This window comes from Oreochromis aureus, linkage group 12 (assembly GCF_013358895.1).
Source record: "Oreochromis aureus strain Israel breed Guangdong linkage group 12, ZZ_aureus, whole genome shotgun sequence".
Taxonomy (NCBI): Eukaryota; Metazoa; Chordata; class Actinopteri; order Cichliformes; family Cichlidae; genus Oreochromis; species Oreochromis aureus.
In genome coordinates this window covers 17093333-17111839 of record NC_052953.1, presented here as the reverse complement: position 1 = coordinate 17111839, position 18507 = coordinate 17093333, and the positions used below count along the sequence as shown (strand labels likewise).

Here is an 18507-nt window from a genome sequence, read left to right as displayed (position 1 = left end):
AAGAACAAATATCTCGGAATCTGGTGGAATTTCTTTTGAAGTAATCTTCACTCATCTCTGATGTCCTTCCACAAAGGACCAAATTTTCCTCAATATTATGCAGTCTGTCTGCTGCCCAGCCTGAGGAGGGTCACTCCTACTATTTGCCCAACATATCCAACTTTTACATATGTTTTTATTTGGGTATTACAGTCAAACCTCATTGGCAACAATGCTGATTTTGTGCAGATATGTTTCAGTTGAATTAGCTATTAGAGAAGAAAACCTTTAACAAACGGCATCCCAAAATGCTTTAAACACAGATGGAAGAGATTTTGATTTCTGTTTGCAAGCGGTGCAAGAATGTATCTACAACCATGAGAGAGCAAGTGTGTGTGTGTGTGTGTGTGTGTGTGTGTGTGTGTGTGTGTGTGTGTGTGTGTCTAACCATGAGTAGATGAGGGGAGGCATGTGGTGGCCATTTAGAAGGATTAGAGCTGTCAGAGACATCAAGCACGACTAATTATTCTGTTAGCACACTACACTGCAGGGATACAGCGTGTGTGTGTGTGTGTGTGTGTGCGTGCGTTAGGGAGCTGTAAGCAAGGAAAGATGGAGGGCGAGTAGCTAGTAGCTACAACAGGGGAGATATATAAAAGATATGAAGGGCAGATGAAAATGGATAAGGCCAGACAAAGGAGAACAAGAGTGGGAAAAATTGAGAGCTGCAGTTATTACCCAGAGAGAAAGCACTCTGTATGAAAGATGGATAGATGGGAACAGAGGGCAGATTTGGAGGTGTGTCATTGAAAAGCCCAGTGGTGAAATGTGTGAAACGTAACAAAGATGGAGAAAGAAACAAGAGAACAAGGACATGAGGAAGGAAAGAGATGTTAAAATCGGAAGGATGAAAGAAACAGAGAGAAGAGGGGTGACCTACCTCATGCCTTCACGGATGACTGCATTTGTATCCAAACATCCCAACATGCCCTGCTCTGCCACTCGGGGCGAAATCAGCCTCCAGCATCCAATCAGCCATGGCCTTTTACCACCTCGCCGTGGGGCAGAATGTGCATGCGGGAGTCAGTCAGTGTATTTGTGTTTGCATGTGTGTGAGTCAAAACATGAGTGCGCGCACACACGCATCTGTTTATATAAGTGCGTGTGCGTGTGTTTGTAGTTATAGAGCTCCTCACTACGCTGCCTCTCTGATTTATCTTCAAATGGACAGCTCATTCGTCTCCTCTCACACACACCTCCTCTCACATCCATCCCTTCATTCCATCTCTCCCTCGTGTTCGCCGTCTTCCATCCATCTTCTAAATACCACCCAATCAGTCCAACCTTTCCTCACTAAATCCATCTCTTCTTCCATTCACTTCTCCTCGTTCCATGTACCCATCCCTCAATCTGCATTTACTTCCCGCGGGGATACACAATTTCCACAATCGCACTGAGGTGGAAGGATTTCAGATTTAATACATCCCCCACTCGTGTGATGTGCACAGGCTTCAGAGGAAGAGGTGAGGGGTTCAATGGAGGACAGGGAACGGGAAGCAGCAGAAGCAAAATTGTAGGATGAATACATGAATGAAGGGAAACGTTACCCAGGGTCCTCTTACATTATTCAAACACAGCAGTCTGTCTTCATCCTTGACGTTAAAAGTGAAATACACTGTTTAACATGCGGTGTCAATCAACAGCAATTTCAGCCAACAGCAGCTTAATTACAAATCTAGTTCACAGATGACAGAATCTCCTCGTGTCACGAGTCACTTCAGACAGCATAATTAGTGGCCACAAGCAGTAGTTTGAAACATGATTAGACATACAGCTGTCCGAAATCAAGAAGTATTGCAAATTTTTAGGCGTTATCTCAACAACCTTGAGAGACATCATCATCTGTACATCATGTCTCACAATTTTTCATCTTAAATCAAGACGTTTTTTAGAAGTGATGCAGAAATCAGTCACTGGAAAGACATAAGAACAAGTGCCTGAAGCTGCAGTTCCTTCAGTTGGTCAGCAGAATTGATTCTAAATTGCATGTGAGTGCGGGCAGTTTTCTATCTCACTGTGTTAGGCTTGTGACACACTGGTGACCTGTCCACAGTGTATCCCGACTCTCCCCCTACATAACCACAGGACAAAAGACAAAAGCACATCAAAATCAGAATTGCATTTATTGCCGTGTTTTCCACACAAATGAGGTGTATGGGTCTTGGAGGGAAGGCAGATTCCAGCCAATCACCTTCTCAACCTGATGAGGGTGGTGTCATCTGCAAACTTTAGGTGTCTGACAGACTGGTGACTAGAGGTGTAGCAGGAGAACTGCTGCTAATGAACTGATGGTCAAGGGCAAGTGAACAAGCAGTGACGAGGTGAATGACCTCGTCCCTTTATTCTTTCCTCTCGGCAGAGAGATAATCACATCACCTATCTTGCTTTTCTGTTTTAATTTACATTTTTGACCAAGTTAATGGGTGCACAGCGTAAAGCCCACACACCAAAGCCTGATTTAAAAATCTGAGTCATACCTTACAATGCAACCAGAAACCCCTCTTCCATTCAGACATTGCAGGCTGTGTCGATCTGACATGTAGTTACCTTTCTCTGGAGGTGCACGTCAAATTGCATGGAAGGTAACGTTACAGGGTTAAAAAGGATTTCCAGTTAGGATGTATGTTCCCACAAATGTCTAAGGCACTAGAATGACAGTATTCACCTCTGAGGAACAGCCATCACGGTGAAATGCTCTGTCTCCGGTGTAATGGTGCAGACCTTGCTGCCTTTCAGAGCATCTGAGCTATTTGTGAGGTTGTGGCATGAATTCGTTAAGTGGCATCCGTGATGTGTGCTGTTATAATGCTTAAAATATTCACAAAACACTTTTTCGTTATGCCATTTGAACATAAATTACAACACATTTTACATAACGCTTTAAAAAGTTTGTTTGTGAGATAAAGTTTACTATAAATGCAACGAAGCATTGTTGTTGGTTTATGAGGATAAAGTAGGGGTGTTTTTGCTTCTTTTACTTTTTTCTCCTTCAGTGTATTTGAATGCACTTTTTAGCCTTTATTCAACTTCTGTGGAACCCAAAGAGATTTTTATTATTTTATTATTAGAGCTTGCATTACACATATTTGTCACAGCAAATGAACCAACAAAATTCATCATAAATCTTTATACTTGAAGACCGTCGGGAGGTGGACACAGAGCAGAGCTGTTGGTTTATAGGCTGGTGGTTACTGCACTCTGCTGGTGAGTGATGGGACTTATACAACATGCAGCCAAGTCAGGCCGTGTGTGAGTGTGTATATTTCTAGATCAGTTCTTAATTTCCCTTTCAGCTCCGGTGCTCCTCTGTTCAAGAATTGTGACTGAAACTAAAATAACGAGGTCACGATTTTTAATTATCATGTTGCTCATGGACAGCGGGAGGGGAAGAAAAAGAAGTATCACTTAAGAGTGAGAAATGGGAATAAAGTGCAACTGACAAGAACAGAGAAAAGGGAGACACTGAGAATTAAAAAATAATTGTCCTCGCAATTTCCTCAGTCAAGGTTATTTGCTACGAATAAAGATCAGCGCACAATGAGCTCAGTGAGGGGGTGATAAGAAAGGGAAACAAAGAGAAAGATGATAGACAATTAAAGTCAAATTATGAGGGCATGCCAACTACATTAGCTACCAAAGCTGATAATTAATCATCATCGTGTGCCTGTCAGTGGGTAATAGTCACATCTGTAATCGGGACAAATGGGTAACCAGTGGGGCATTTAAACTTCGGCATGTGTGTGTGCGTGTGTGCAAAACATGCTCTCATTAACGTGAAGAGGGTAAAATGAGCGTGCCATCAAAGATAAACAGCGTCTACTCTTCATCCCAAATAAACACCACAGCAGATGTTTTCACGTCTGTAATTAGCACCTCGTTAAGCACAGAGGGGAAAATAATGTGTGAAATAAGCACCTGTGGAGGAGCAGCTAAAATAAAACCTTCATGTTTCACTAAACGCTGGAAGATTAATATGAAACATTTTCTTCTGCTGAGAATTGTGTTTGCAGTAACTGCATGCTGCTCATTTTGCAACCCTGTGTTAACAATGTTTATACTGACTAAAGATATATAACACTATGACACAGAGATTGTAAGGTATGTGTTAGATTGTATGTAAATATGTAATTACAGTGACCTCTTGCCTCATTGTAAATGTTAGACCCTCAGGTAACTTTCTTTCTAACATATAGATGTGTGTATTTGTAAATCTTTTATTGCTGGTTTCAGTCTCTTAGATTTACCTGGTGCGGGTCCGCTCTTCTCTTCCTCCCAAGCGTTGACATTTTGCCGCATTTTCCTGAGAAACAGGGTGCATGGGAGCTTCCCACCCTGTTTGTCAGTGGCAGATCAAATTATGCACATCTAACCTTGCTGCACCAAGAGACTACTTCTGTTTGGATCACTTCCAAATTTGTCCTGCCTCTCTACACAACTTAATTAATTCTGATTGGCTTTCGTCTCTCCAAAGAATTTTCGTCTCGTTTTTTAATTTTTTTATTTGTGAATGAAAAAAGGAAAGTAGTAGTCAACAGTGTGGAAGGGCATCCAGCAAAAAAACTTTGTCAACTCAAACGTGGATCATCAAGAATGAGATTTCCATACTGGACCAGTCTCCATCTCTCCAGTGTTGTTGGCCAACACTGTGGTGGTGGAAACTGTCCTAATGCTCGCCTAAGGCAAAGGAAGGGGAAAGGTGTGTTCGGGAGGCAAGGCGGAGTGGGTGGAGATGATTTGTGACAGGAGAATAGCAGCAAGGGAAGGCTCACAAGATGGTAATGAGGCCTGTTATTACGTTTGGTTTGGAGACATCAGGTGGAGCTGGAGATGGCTGAGTTGAAGGTGCTGAAATTGTTGCTGGGAGTGACTAGAGTGAACAGGATTAGAAATGAGTACATCAGAGAGACAGCTCAGGCTGAGCGACTTGGAAACAAAGTTAAGGGGGCAGGCCTGAGATTGTTTGGATATGTGGAGAGAAGGAATGGTGGATGTACTGGGCTGCCAGGCAGGAGAAGAGGAAGACCACAAAGAAGATTCATGGATGTAGTGAAGGAGGACATGCAGAGGACAGAATAGGATGGCAGAGATGGGGTGAAATGAAGGCAAACGATCCACTATGGCGACCCCTAAAGAGCGCAGCAGAAAGCAGAAATGTGTAAACTTAACTGACATATTCTTACTAGACAGTATCAGTATCAAATATTGACTGAGCTCAAAGGTTTACACGTGAGGTGATCCTTATTTAAAAATCCATCCTGCATACAAACATGCCTTGAGGAAATGTATGATTTATAAAGTTCTATTTCAGTCAAGGACAATCTAACAAAAATGATAAAATAAAAATTATATCTCATAAGTATTATACTGTATTTTCTCATCTGTAGCTGACTTTTGCAGCATTTGTGTTAAAGATAGGCACATACTCAACTGCTGCCCAAAAACGAAATCATCTGAAACCTTTCAGTCCAGAATCACGCAAATGCTGGAGACCTGTTGAAAACCACCTCTAAAGCACTCTAGTGCAGTGGAAATACCTCGAAAATTTCAAGATACCCCATATCAAAGGTAGAATATAGCACAACTGTGTCTTTGTTTTTTATATTGTCTAAGGTTTCTAATATATGGCACACCAAATTTGTGTGGAATCATACATTCCATTATGAAATTATCCAAGTTCAGGTTTAGCTTCTCCCATTCATTCCCAATGCTTGCAATTGTTTTACAATTTTTCAAGTTTCAAGGGTTTTTTTTATGTTTGGGGTATAAAACAATATCAGTAGTGAAATATTACCATATAAGTACACATTTCATATATTACACACATTAGACAAAAAGGAAAATAGTTTTGTTTTGGGATAACTGGAGCTCAGGAGACAGAGCAGGTCATCCACTTATTAGAAAGTTGGTGATATGAAAGAAAAAGGGGAAAAAACATCTATATCTGTAGGGCTTTCTTCTGACACAGAAAGAAATGTAAATATATTACTTTAAAGTTTTCAAAACAGAGAGAAAACACGCCAGGTGCAGGTCAGAGTAACAGATGGGCAGGCAAAGTAAATGCATTCAGAGAAATCATGAGGTCTTTGATCTAGTGAGAAGTTGTAGCAGTAATAATTAGTTGCAATAACTGTAATAGCAGCAGGTGTACTAATATAGCTAAAAGTCAAATTTAAAAAATTAGTTATCAGAACGACTGAGACCATGCTGCCTGTCTTTACGCATGCGCAACGCGCCATTGAAGGGAATGGTTAGAGAGGAGTGAGCGGATCGGCCGTGAGTTTCCACGAAATCTGAGATTTGACTCTGATTTAATCCGCGCTTCACTTTATAGGGTATAAAGCTGAGGTTTACGGACGTCGGAGCTTTTCCCAGTCTTTCTTTAAAACACCTGCTGGAAATCATAAGGATAACCTAGGCGGTGTGCAGGACCCGCACAGACCCATCGCTGGCCCCTGTCGGCACGGCAACTTGGGGACAGAGGCAGGGCTCGTCTGTTAGCCGCTACACCAGCTAACTCCAGGTAAGCGTAAAGTGGAAGGTTTGAAACACTAAAAATGAGTTTGTGTTTTTAAACTACAAAGACCTTACTCACCAAACAGTGTTTTACTACTTGTGAGTTGCTGCTTGATGTCGTGTGCGGCGGAACTTGCCACAATAACAAACTCGTCTGCTAACCTCACGGCTGCACGCTACGTAGTTTGCTATCAACAGTCATCTGTGCTAGCTGATATTTTGGTATCGGGTAGCTAACGAACTACAAGAGAAGTGGCTTTAATTAAAGCAGTTATATCCGGGAAAGCGCATCAAAATAAAATGACAGGCAAATGTGATTAATATATGCACCTAAGATATACTTTGATCCCTCTACCTTTCTCTGAGAGAGTTTTGAATTTGTGTTAAAGAAAATAATGCTTTGTGGCTTGTATGACCAACTTTTAATGCGCTGGTAGACCAAACCATTGTTGAGTGCCCAGCCTTTAATTTTGAAGAGATTGTGCGCGCATTTCCGGTTACGTCTGTCAATTGGGAGTAATTTCCTGAAGCTTCCTCCTGAACAAGCGGCAGCCAGACTGGCGCCGCTAGTTAGCTGAGCAGCTAGCGAGCACAACAACTTAAACTTCATTTTTACCAACGAATAAAAAGCAACGGGAGTTTCTAAACTCGGCTGTGGATATACGGAAAGCCGCTTCGACATGTCATTTGGTTGTTGGTGAGCTAGCATTGTCATTATGCGGCTAAAAACTTCTTTTTTCTTTATAAGGTTAGAGTTTCTGGTTCACACCTGCTGCCAGCCACCCAGACTCAAAACAGAAATCCTGTTTGTTTGTTGTTGTTTGTTTGTTTGTTTTTTCCTGGAAAGCTAATCTGTCTTTTGAATTAACAAGGCAGTAACTCAACAGAAAAAATGCTGTTAAAATGTTTTGTCTTGTGTCTTTATATTTACCTACTAAGCTGTGCAGCACCATAATCTAGAGGTTTCAAAATGACTTAAAAGCTGAATCAGCTTTTCAGTTAAACTGATTTTTTTTTGTGGTTTTCATTTTACTTTCAGAGCTTGTCACCAGTCTCATTAACCAGCACTGCTGAATTGTGACAGTCTCTCTGCCCTGACATCTTGACAATGAGGTGAAACCGTGTCAAAAAACATAATCTGAGAAAACCGCAGTGGGAAAAACATTAGCCGAGATGTCCATCACCAACACTCCTACCAGCAATGATGCCTGCCTCAGCATTGTACACAGCCTCATGTGTCACAGGCAGGGCGGCGAGAGCGAGACGTTTGCCAAGCGCGCCATCGAGAGCTTGGTGAAGAAGTTGAAGGAGAAAAAAGATGAACTTGACTCTCTCATTACAGCTATCACCACCAATGGGGCTCACCCGAGCAAGTGTGTGACCATTCAGAGAACACTTGATGGACGGCTGCAGGTATTTAAATATAAAGGCTGTTTCTGCTTAACACATCAGTGGTCATGAGGTTTTACACATCTATGAAAATTGCCAAAGATAGCACTACTTGTCAGAAATGAAATAGTATTTCTGCACTGCCAACGTAATTTGCAAAGAGCTATTATCCAACAGATTTGGCAGATCTCAGCATGGTGTGCAGTGAGTTCTTAAAGAAATTTGAGGAAACTGGACAAGAGGAGGACAAAATACATGGCAGGCCTTAAAACTAAACTAAGGAATGGCCCTTAAGATGAGCCATCTGCCAGAAATGGTCTCACTGGAAGGGAAACTGGGGCGGAAAACTGGGCTGAAAATCAGTGGCAACAGGTGAGACGGAAGAAACTTAATTTGATATTTTTGGATCAAATTGTCACTGATATACACAGCTGAGATCAGGAGAGAGGTACAACAGTGAAAATATATAGCCATCTGTAAAACACAGTGGAGACCATGTCATGGTTTTGCACTGTCATCATGTAAGTTTGAAAATTGCATGAATATATTCTTTTTCCCCAGAGGCCCATAAAAAGACATACATGGGCCAGTAAAACGCTGATCCACTGACCCTAGGGCTTTTAAACTGGACGCTAACATCTACACCGTCAGAACGTCTGTTATCTGCAGCAGGAAACGTCACATCAAAGTGCAGGGCAAACCTCAGAGAATGCTGATATGCTTGCTTTCCTTGAGCGCACCCGCCACATTTTCCTTTAAAGGCTTACAAACACACATACTCACTCATTCACTAGCACGTTTAAACATGCCGACACACAGGTGAACATATACCTAATGTAATTCATCCAGTCAGAACTCTTTTTGCCTCCTGCTAATGTAAAGACTTCCAATAAAAAAGAGGAAATTTTTATGCCTTAGTTTAGGTTGAATGTACCTTCATTTATTTGAAATTGTTGATTGTCAATGGATTTTTTTTCTTTTTTTTTTCTTTGTTTGCATTTATAATCATTTCTTTAAAAATGTGATTTTAATATGACACATAAATGCAATGGTATTGTATTTACAGATATTACATAAGTTAAACTATTAAAAAATCGGTGTCCGTTTGAGAAATATCAATAAGCTACACAAAAGTTGACAACAGGCGTTCTTTTCTGTTTCTAGTATGTGGTTTAACATTATCTTTAACCTCAGCTCCAGCTGGCAGCAAATGTATAAATGAATTAACTCTGTTCGCTGTTTCTCATTGTTCCCAGGTGGCTGGACGTAAAGGCTTCCCTCATGTAATCTATGCCCGGCTGTGGCGCTGGCCTGACCTGCATAAGAATGAACTGAAGCACGTCAAATACTGCCAGTTTGCCTTTGACCTCAAGTGTGACTGTGTGTGCGTGAACCCCTATCATTATGAGAGGGTGGTGTCTCCTGGCATAGGTGAGTAATGTTGGTGAGGTTCATTTGGGATTTGCAGTTGATCCAGTTATAATCTGAGTTACAAATTTGGCTACCAACAGTTAATAAAACACAATTGTTGACAAAGTTACTGTGAAGCATTTCGCTTTTATTCATTCATTTGGTAGTTTTGTTTAAAAAAAAAAGTTAATACTTGCCTGATGAGGTATTAATGGATAAAAGGTTGTGTTTTTATTGTAATACCTGTGCTGATTTTTCTAATATTGTCTCTGACATATGCCCTCCATATGATAATATTTTAAAACTAAAACTGAAACTAATACAAAAATAAGCCCAAACTAAACATTTTCAAAAATAAAAAATAAACTGAATCAAAAACAAAAATTAAATAAAAAAAAACCACACAAAACTATAATAACTCTGGTCAGTAACACAGATTGTAGTTTGACATCTGCTTTGCCGCCTTAAGTGTTGTGGTATTTACACACATCTGCATACACATGAGCATCTGGTGCTGCCAGTGACCTGTTCCACCTGTCCTTTCTCTCGGTGTGCAGACTTATCAGGACTGACCATAAACAGCTCCGCCGGGCACACCTCATCCATGATTGTTAAGGATGAGTTTGATTTTGACGGACAGCAGAGTGTGTCCTCCATTGACGGCGGCCACTCCCTCCAGACCATCCAGCATCCCCCAACCAGTAGTCGGCCACCACCGTCGGAATCATTTCCAACTCCAACTCTGCTCCCGCCCCCTGAGCCCTCCACCTCTGCCTCAACGTCATCCTTTCCTGCTGTTGCTGCTGGATCAGGCAGTAAGATACAGTCATTAAACATCACCTCGTAAACTTGTTTGTCAGTCTGAACTTTTCATACAGTCTGCTTCTCGTCTTTGAAAGTGTGTTGCACTTTTTGGAGTTCCTAGTCTTTGTCTGTCCAGCCTCAGATCTGACTTCCGTTCTCTCCTCAGATGCCACCTCCACCTGGCCCAGGAACGGCTTCACTCCCACCATACCCCACCACAGCAACGGGCATCTACAGCATCACCCTCCTATACCACATCCAGCACACTACTGTAGGTACACACGGACACTACAGCTGTAACTGTTTATAAAATCACAGACTTTTCTTTGCAGAGCAGGTGATCGCTGACATCTCTCTCTTTCTCAGGGCCAGTGCACAATGAGCTCGCCTTTCAGCCTCCTATATCCAATCATCCAGGTGAGGAAACACAACCCACCCACCCAAATACACAAACCTTGTTTCAGGGGTGAATATAATAGAAAGTCTGGTTTTATAGTATCACACTTTTATAAATGTAAAATCTAGTTTGGGTTTTCTTTCATTATAGACTCATTATATACTATACTTATACTCAAAGATAAGAAAGTTTATGTAGCCTTGAGGATTAACTATGGTTCATTTCTATTGATGATGTGAAATCATTGATCTCTTCTTACCTCTGTTTCAGCTCCTGACTACTGGTGTTCCATTGCCTACTTTGAGATGGATGTTCAGGTTGGGGAGACATTTAAAGTGCCCTCCTCATGCCCCATAGTGACTGTAGACGGCTATGTGGACCCCTCAGGAGGTGACAGGTTCTGTTTGGGCCAGCTCAGTAATGTACATCGCACTGAGGCTATCGAGAGAGCAAGGTAGGCACCAACAACAATGATGAACTGAGATTTTAACATGTTTTGCTTGGTTTGCGTTTTTGTTTGTTTGTTTTTTGTATTGTTTTTTACAGATTAATTGCATCAGTTTTGGTTAAATGTTTGAAACTGAACAGTATCATATGTTACATACAGCCATGTGAAAAACTAAATGCACCACATCATTCAACTGTTTACCAGCAAACCACCTTTACCAGCAATAACTCAAAGTAATCATTTTCCGTGTGACTTAATCAGTCTCTTACATCACTGTGTAATTTTGGCGCGTTCTTCTTTACACCTTTGATTCGGTTTATTGAGATTTGTGGCCATTTGTTTATGTGTAGCTCTCTAAAGGTCCTGTCACAGCAGGTCTTGAGTATGGTGTTCTTAAGTATTGGTTTTCTTGAGTATTGGTCTTGAGGTCTGGACTTTGGCTGGGCCAAGTCCAGATCTCAGTCATGCTGTTGTAGATTTGCTGCTGTGCTAGGGCTCATTGTCCTGTTGCATGACGACCTTTTAGCCAAGCAGTAGTTGTCCTACTGATAACCTCGCTTTTGACTTCGTGGTTGGCTCATTTAGAACAAGGTGCCCAGGTCCTGTGGTTGCAAAACACACCAAAATCCTCACCCGTCCACCACCGTGCTTGACTGTTGTTATGAGGTATTTGTGCTAATATGTTGTTTGGTTTTTGCCAAATGTGGTGCTGTGGATTATAGACACAGTCTAAAGGACATTCTTCCAGAAGTCTGGCAGTTTTTTCATATAAAACTTTGCAAACAAATCCGTGCTGCCGTGTTCTTTGTAAAGAGATATTTTCTCCTGGCAGCACTTCCATACAAGCCACACTGTTTTGAACGTCATGCTTAGATGAGTGATATGTTTGTGGGTTCTTTTGTTTTGTTTTATTTTTTTGCAGTTTCTCTGAGCATTGACCTTGAGGCCAGGGAAGATTGGCAGCTCTCTTGAATGTTTTCTACTTGTTAATGTCTTTGACACTGTAGAATGACAAACTTCAATGACCCTCTAACTCTTCCCAGATTGATGGACAGCAGTAATTGTTTCTCTAAGATCACTGCTGATGTCTGTCCTCTTTAGTATTGTCTTGTCACAAACCTGGATGCTCCAAAATTTCTGCTTTTGTCAAGGTGGTCACATTTGCTGGTGATCAAAAAATAAAGTCCATTTGATGAATTTCTACATACCCTCTTAATTCATACGGATGCAGTAAGACTGCCAAGAGAAAAATAATGTCTTTTCACATGACTGTAGGTAGACATTTCAGAAGAATCTGTTCTTCTTATAACTTCCGTTTATGCCTTCCTGTTTATCAAAGAGACCCTTTATTCTACCGGCATGAGAAGTCATTTGACTTGAAACATAACATTTGGCACATTTTGCTACATTTTAAGCGATGACTTGCGTATTTCCTGTAAATGTGACAATGGGTGTTCTGTGGGTCATGCCATCCTCAGCTATAGATTTAGGGAAGTGAGGAGTTGTATAATAGAGGAATATCAGAGGAGGCAGCTGAACGCTCCTATAAACATGAATTTTACAGGAATAATTTCAAACATTTACCTCTGAGGCTGAATGAAAGTAGATTTTGGAATTGCTGTTGGGTCTGTGTAAATATGTGTCCACATCAAAAATGACAATCACATTGTGTGTTTACCTTTGAAATGATCTATGGATCCATGCCTTGTTTATGTAAATCTCCTAAATTTGCGAGTGCAAAGCTGACATTTATAGGAAGTGCACACCATGTTTTGGAGAAAGTCACTCCAGTTCATTCTCTTTCTCATGTTTTCCTTCTTTTCTGACAGACTTCACATTGGTAAAGGGGTCCAGCTGGAGTGTAAAGGCGAGGGAGATGTGTGGGTGCGATGCCTCAGTGACCATGCTGTGTTTGTTCAGAGTTACTACCTGGACAGAGAGGCGGGCCGAGCCCCCGGTGACGCAGTTCACAAAATCTACCCCAGCGCTTACATCAAGGTGAGGCCACAGGTTTCAGTCCACAGCAATTTTTCCTGTGTAATAAACTTGTCAGCTTTCATATTTTTGGTTTGAGAAATGTAAATAAAACAGTATTCAGAGTGTCCTCTGTCCCACCAGGTGTTCGACCTGCGTCAGTGCCACAGACAGATGCAACAGCAGGCTGCTACGGCTCAAGCAGCAGCAGCAGCTCAAGCAGCAGCTGTGGCTGGAAACATACCTGGACCTGGATCAGTAGGAGGGATAGCTCCAGCTATTAGTAAGTACAGCGACTGCAAATACTGATGCTATGAGCAGAAATTAAATCAAAATGATTTTATGGACTCCTGCTCTGTAGACTCTTGACTACCCCACTCCAAAACTGAAGCTGGAAATCTTTGGATGTGTTAGTTTTCATATAGATATAATCTGAGTGTCTGTAGATCCAAAACCTCACAATATTGAGTTTACTGTCATCTAAGTAAAAGGAAAAACAGTCATCTGAAAAACATATTTTGATTTAAAAATGTCCTTACTATTAAGTTTAATAAATAGCTCCACTTGTAGTTGATGAGAATCACTTGTAAGCTCACCTGAAGACTTTTTCTGGATATTACCTGACGGAGGTGGACAGGAGAACACAACTGTTTGATATAGTCAGCTCAGACACAGAATTCTCTATGATTGCTTTTATTTATAGAGTTTTTGGGGATATTGCTTCTGATAGTCCATTGAGTTTACAGCTAGTGGTTTTCTTGCCTCCTGCAGGCTGTGTACTAAGCACACTACCCCCCTTGCTGTGCTCTGGTACAGAGACATGGTAACTTCAGACTTGTTCCCAACATTGTCCCAAATTGAATTGCCTGATTGAGGGGTGCATTTTGGGTTTGTTTGTTTTTGTCACAGCGGTGTTAATTGTGACTTTCTCTGTCTCCTGTCAGGTTTGTCAGCAGCAGCTGGAATCGGTGTGGACGACCTGCGGAGGTTATGTATTCTCAGGATGAGCTTTGTTAAAGGCTGGGGGCCTGACTACCCACGCCAGAGCATCAAGGAGACCCCCTGCTGGATTGAGATCCACCTGCACAGAGCTCTGCAGTTACTGGACGAGGTTCTGCATACTATGCCTATAGCAGACCCACAGCCTCTCGACTGAGATCTTTTTAACGGCAGCATGTTACTGCAGTATACAGTGGCAGTGGAAAGTCTTCCTCTGTGAATTGTTTTGGGTAGAGAAGATGAAACTGAAGCTGTCCCACATGAATAAATACTTCCAGGTGTGCACTGTGGCCCCAACTTTAGCTCGTGACACTAAAATCAGCGGAAGCCGTTTATTAAAAATGTTTATCTACATTTTTGATAGATGGCTTTAATTTGGAATGACTGGAATGGCTTAAAAAAAGTCACACAGCATCAAAGTATAAATCACCAAACATGCACAAGGGTGACCTGCAGACCCCATTAAACTGGAATGTACACCAACACAACCACCCCACTACTGACTGATATTAAACTCGCACACAGGCAAAAACGTGTGTACTACTGGTTTGTGTTGTGTCAAGTTTCATTCAAACTGTTACAGACTGCTTTACACCCGGAGAAAGGCACAGGTTCATTCAGCTGTCAGGCTGAATAGCAAAGCAGCAGCACCCCGTCACTCAGAGGAGGAAAACCCCTCGACACCAGCTCAATTCTCACCCATCCACAAATGTTGCAGGAGAAAACAACATGCCCCCGTGCCTGAAGACTGAAACATCTCTGTGGACTTGGGTTTTTTGTTTATTTGTTTTTTGGTGTGGTGTTGTCAAAGTACAGGTTTGGACTTCAAGTGATAGGTGCAAGTCTGTGCCCATGGATGTCCTGATATCCTAGTTTTCCCAGTTATTATACAGTGTGCTGTGCAACCAGCAGAACACCTGGCTTACATTTTGAACAATAGTTTTTCAGGGGTGTTGTGTAAAGTTCAGGTATCCAGTGGGTAATAGATTACACCAATCAGTAACAGCAGTGAAACCACCTCACTGATATTGTGTAAGTCCTCCTGCTGCTGGTAAAACATCTCTGACCCGTCGTGTGAATGGGCGTGGAGTCTTTAGGTGTCCCGCATTGTCTTGCGCAGGGCTTTTGACGTCAGTTAAATCTGTGAATCGTGCGTTTTCGGCAAAATCACACAAATACTTTATTGGATTGGGACATGAGGAGCTTGGAGATCTTGTGGCGGGGTGGTTTATCATACTAGAAGAGCCTTCTGTCATGCTAGATGTTACATTTAGATGGGCGTCAAAGTAACATTCATACAAAAGCTCAGAGTCAAGATTTCCCAGCAGACGATTGGTTTCTCAAGAATAACTGAAAAATAAGTAATAAAGTTTGTTAGCTTAGCACTTCAAAACCAGCGTTACAAAGTGCTTTACACCAGACACACACTGCACATTACAAAATCCACATAAGCATACACGAATGATTCATTTCTGGCAAGAGGCTTTTGTAGGTGATCATTCAGTCTTTTTTACCATGGTCGCCTCCCATCTGTTTCTGACACACCTTCTATAATGCCGCCATGATACTCTGGCTCTGTACCTCCTCACTTTTTTGCTGAGAACACAAAGAGAAAAGCTGAGATTCTTTTGGTACAATAAGATGAGCAAAGCGGAGGCAGACAGCTAATCTTTATCTATGATGTGCCTGCAGAATAATGAGCAGGCTTTGTTTTGGCAAACCAAAGCAGTTAATACTGAGAAACGGTATAAATGTATGATCATGACAGCATGATGTCCAGTCATCGGCAGCTGTTTCTCAACATCTGTTAACTGAAGTTTCTTTAATTGGATTTTGAAGGCCTAGACCTAATTGCACTTAGATACCTTATGACTTGCAGCCCACTTATTTACTACTTGATCCAGGTCACCTGTGTATAGCTTACCCACAAAAAGAAGGCGAGTTTAAGACGGTTCACAGCAATATTGATATATTTTCTTGGTTTTATTTTTGTTACCTTTCTTTGTAAATTTTTAGCACTTTACTTTTTTTTCCTCAATATAATTCAGTAACCATTGTTTTGAGGTGGTGAATGAACAGTAGAGTAAATAGGCTGGTTTATAGGTAACGTAGACCGTGATCAGGCAGCATCGTGTGATGTATTTGTAATGAAAACATACTGTATGCAGCATTGGGACACCTTTTTGCCCTCTCACTTTTCATTTAAACACATCTTAGTTTTTCTTTTGGCTTATCAGACTTTTTTTTCCTCTTCTTTTGATTTGCAGTTTTGTTTTCCTCTTTAATCCATGTAAATAACTTTGCTTTTGAAATGCATGTCAGTGTTTGCATGAATTTTAATGTTAAAGACAGCCCTTTTTAAAAAGGAGTGATTCATTTGTTCTGCATTACACGCAAATTATCAGTAGAAACCAGCACCTGCTGTGTATTTGTGTTTGCGTGTTCTAGTAAAGGCAAATAGAGGGAATCTGCATAGACATAAATTACTCAAATGATCTAATGAATTTATGTGAAAATTTTAGCATGTCCTATAAAAAAAAGGCACCTTAAAGACATAAATCTAACAAACTAGTCCTCTGGTTATTAGCGGTCCACCTCTAATAAACGACCACTTCGCTCGCAGGTTGAAACCTGAAGCGGGTGAAGTATGACAAACTATTCAAGAAAAGCGCGTTTGATGGATTCCGTTGCACTGTTTGATGCAGGTTTTCACATGTTGATCACTCACAACCATCAGCTCATTCTTGTTATTTTAACACATCAAACCTCCGCTCAGTCATGGCTTCATGAAAAGGATTTTTCTTCACAAATGTCCGTCTGTCCTTTTATTCTTCGTTCACAGTGATCTTCACAACCCAACAAGTAACCATAACTAAGCCGTGGTTTGCTTTCCTCATCCCTGTTTGCATTAGGTCACCGTAATTTTGAAGAGCTGTGTTTAAAAATGTTAAAATCTTGACACTTCTTATTATGGATCTAATCTATTGCATGGCAGGAAACGGGATAGAGAATTTATGCTGAAGAATAGAGTCTGTTATATGATGTTGTGCTTTAAGGTGGAGAGATGTTTTTATATAACTTGCAGTTATTATAGGAGCCAAAAGACAGCTCAGATGAGTCGATGCTGACTACTATGACAAATTGCAGATATAAAGTTTACCTGTATTTCTTATGTGAGAGTCTATAATTAAAAATGGCCTGATATTCTCTACACAGTGTCCTGTTCTGTTTTTTTTCACAGCAACATAAGAAAGCAATAACTAAATGAGGGGATCCTTAATGAAAAGGGCTGGATAGACACACAGGAGTGTACAGTTACACCAGAGCTCAAGTTGAAGTTAGGATAACACTTTGAATTTCAACAAAGAACACAGGATTGAAAAGCTCAGCTGATGGCTGTGTTTCAGTGCTGCTACCTTTACCGGCTCCACTTTTGCTGATTCCTCTGATCTAAAGGGGTGATTTAAGTGTACAAAGAAGAGTTGAGGAGACTTGAGCTAAAAGTTTTATAAAACAAGTAATGAAAAATATACCAATCAAGAGAAGGGTACGTGGGTATGCCATGGCACACAATCATTGGAGACACATATGTGGAGAATATATGACACAACCAAGACCTGGATATCCCTCCAAAACTGATGGGAAGACTAGAAGAAAACTGGTCCGGAGGCTGCTGAGAGGCCTACAGCAGCATTAGGGGAGCTGCAGGAATTTCTGGCAAGCAATGGTCGTGTACTAAATGTCTGGGCTGTCGTGGCAAGACGCGAACTTGTCCAACCCTGAATAAGTTTTGCAACCATGTACACCAGGTTATTAAAAAGCATGTGGGGCCAAGGTGTTGAACTTTGTAGCCATAATTCCTACAGCACTGCACATCACCAGAAGGACACCATGATCACGGTGGTAGCGTTATGCTTTGGGGCTGGTTTTCCTCAGCTGGGACTTGTGCTTTAGTCAGGGTGGAAGAAGTTTTAACACAAGAAGACATCTAAAGATAAAGAGCAGTTTTACCTTTTACTGTAACAAGTTAAAGCATATAAGAAACAAAATAATGACTTCAACAAAGAAGATTAAAGATTTGCAATACCCCATCCAGTCAGAGCCCAGACCTGAATCCCGCCTGTGTCCTGGAGATGCCCTTTTCAAAGAAAAGTGGGTAAATATTGACCCCAACCCCTCATTCAAATGCACTTTTGCTATATTTCAGATATCCCCTCACTCTTCTTTTTGCTCTGTTGCACCCATTTTTTTCCATGTTCATTTGTCACAGAAGACATTTGGACAACAAATCAAGAAAATTATTTTTAAAGAATATCCATGAGGTCAGAGGACACAGCAGACCCTGCCTTATTTACACCTGCGCTTTTCCAACTGTCATGGCTCAAAACTTCTCTGGCGACAAGCATTCTGTAAATACACACAGTCTTTATAATACCAGCAGAGCAGCATCCACTTGAGCTGATGTTTAATTAAAAAGAACAGAAGGCACATGTGGGTGGGCTTTTTCAAATTTACTGCCTGATGAAAACTGTTA

General features: G+C 41.2%; 1 protein-coding gene across 2 annotated transcripts; it reads left to right on the top strand.

The window, feature by feature from the left end:
• The first annotated feature begins 6248 nt into the window (after positions 1–6248).
• LOC116336414 (mothers against decapentaplegic homolog 4-like) lies at positions 6249–17184 on the top strand. Of its 2 annotated transcripts, none has more exons than XM_031760288.2 (10): positions 6249–6559; positions 7592–7965; positions 9198–9372; positions 9909–10166; positions 10322–10426; positions 10522–10572; positions 10823–11006; positions 12830–12998; positions 13119–13257; positions 13919–17184. In XM_031760288.2, exons 2-10 carry the CDS (start codon positions 7726–7728, stop codon positions 14128–14130), a joined length of 1533 nt encoding a protein of 510 aa, XP_031616148.1. In that variant the 5' UTR covers positions 6249–6559; positions 7592–7725; the 3' UTR covers positions 14131–17184. The 2 variants fall into 2 exon arrangements, with proteins under 2 accessions (XP_031616148.1, XP_031616149.1); XM_031760289.2 differs by lacking the exon at positions 6249–6559 and adding an exon at positions 7086–7249.
• Positions 17185–18507: the final 1323 nt, after the last annotated feature.

Bases quoted from the DNA above. Each gene is read 5' to 3' on its own strand.
- LOC116336414 (XM_031760288.2), top strand. From the start codon at position 7,726: ATGTCCATCACCAACACTCCTACCAGCAATGATGCCTGCCTCAGCATT. The intron at 10,427-10,521 runs GTAGGTACACAC...TCTCTTTCTCAG, and splicing joins ACCACATCCAGCACACTACT to GGCCAGTGCACAATGAGCTC. The intron at 11,007-12,829 runs GTAGGCACCAAC...CTTTTCTGACAG, and splicing joins GAGGCTATCGAGAGAGCAAG to ACTTCACATTGGTAAAGGGG.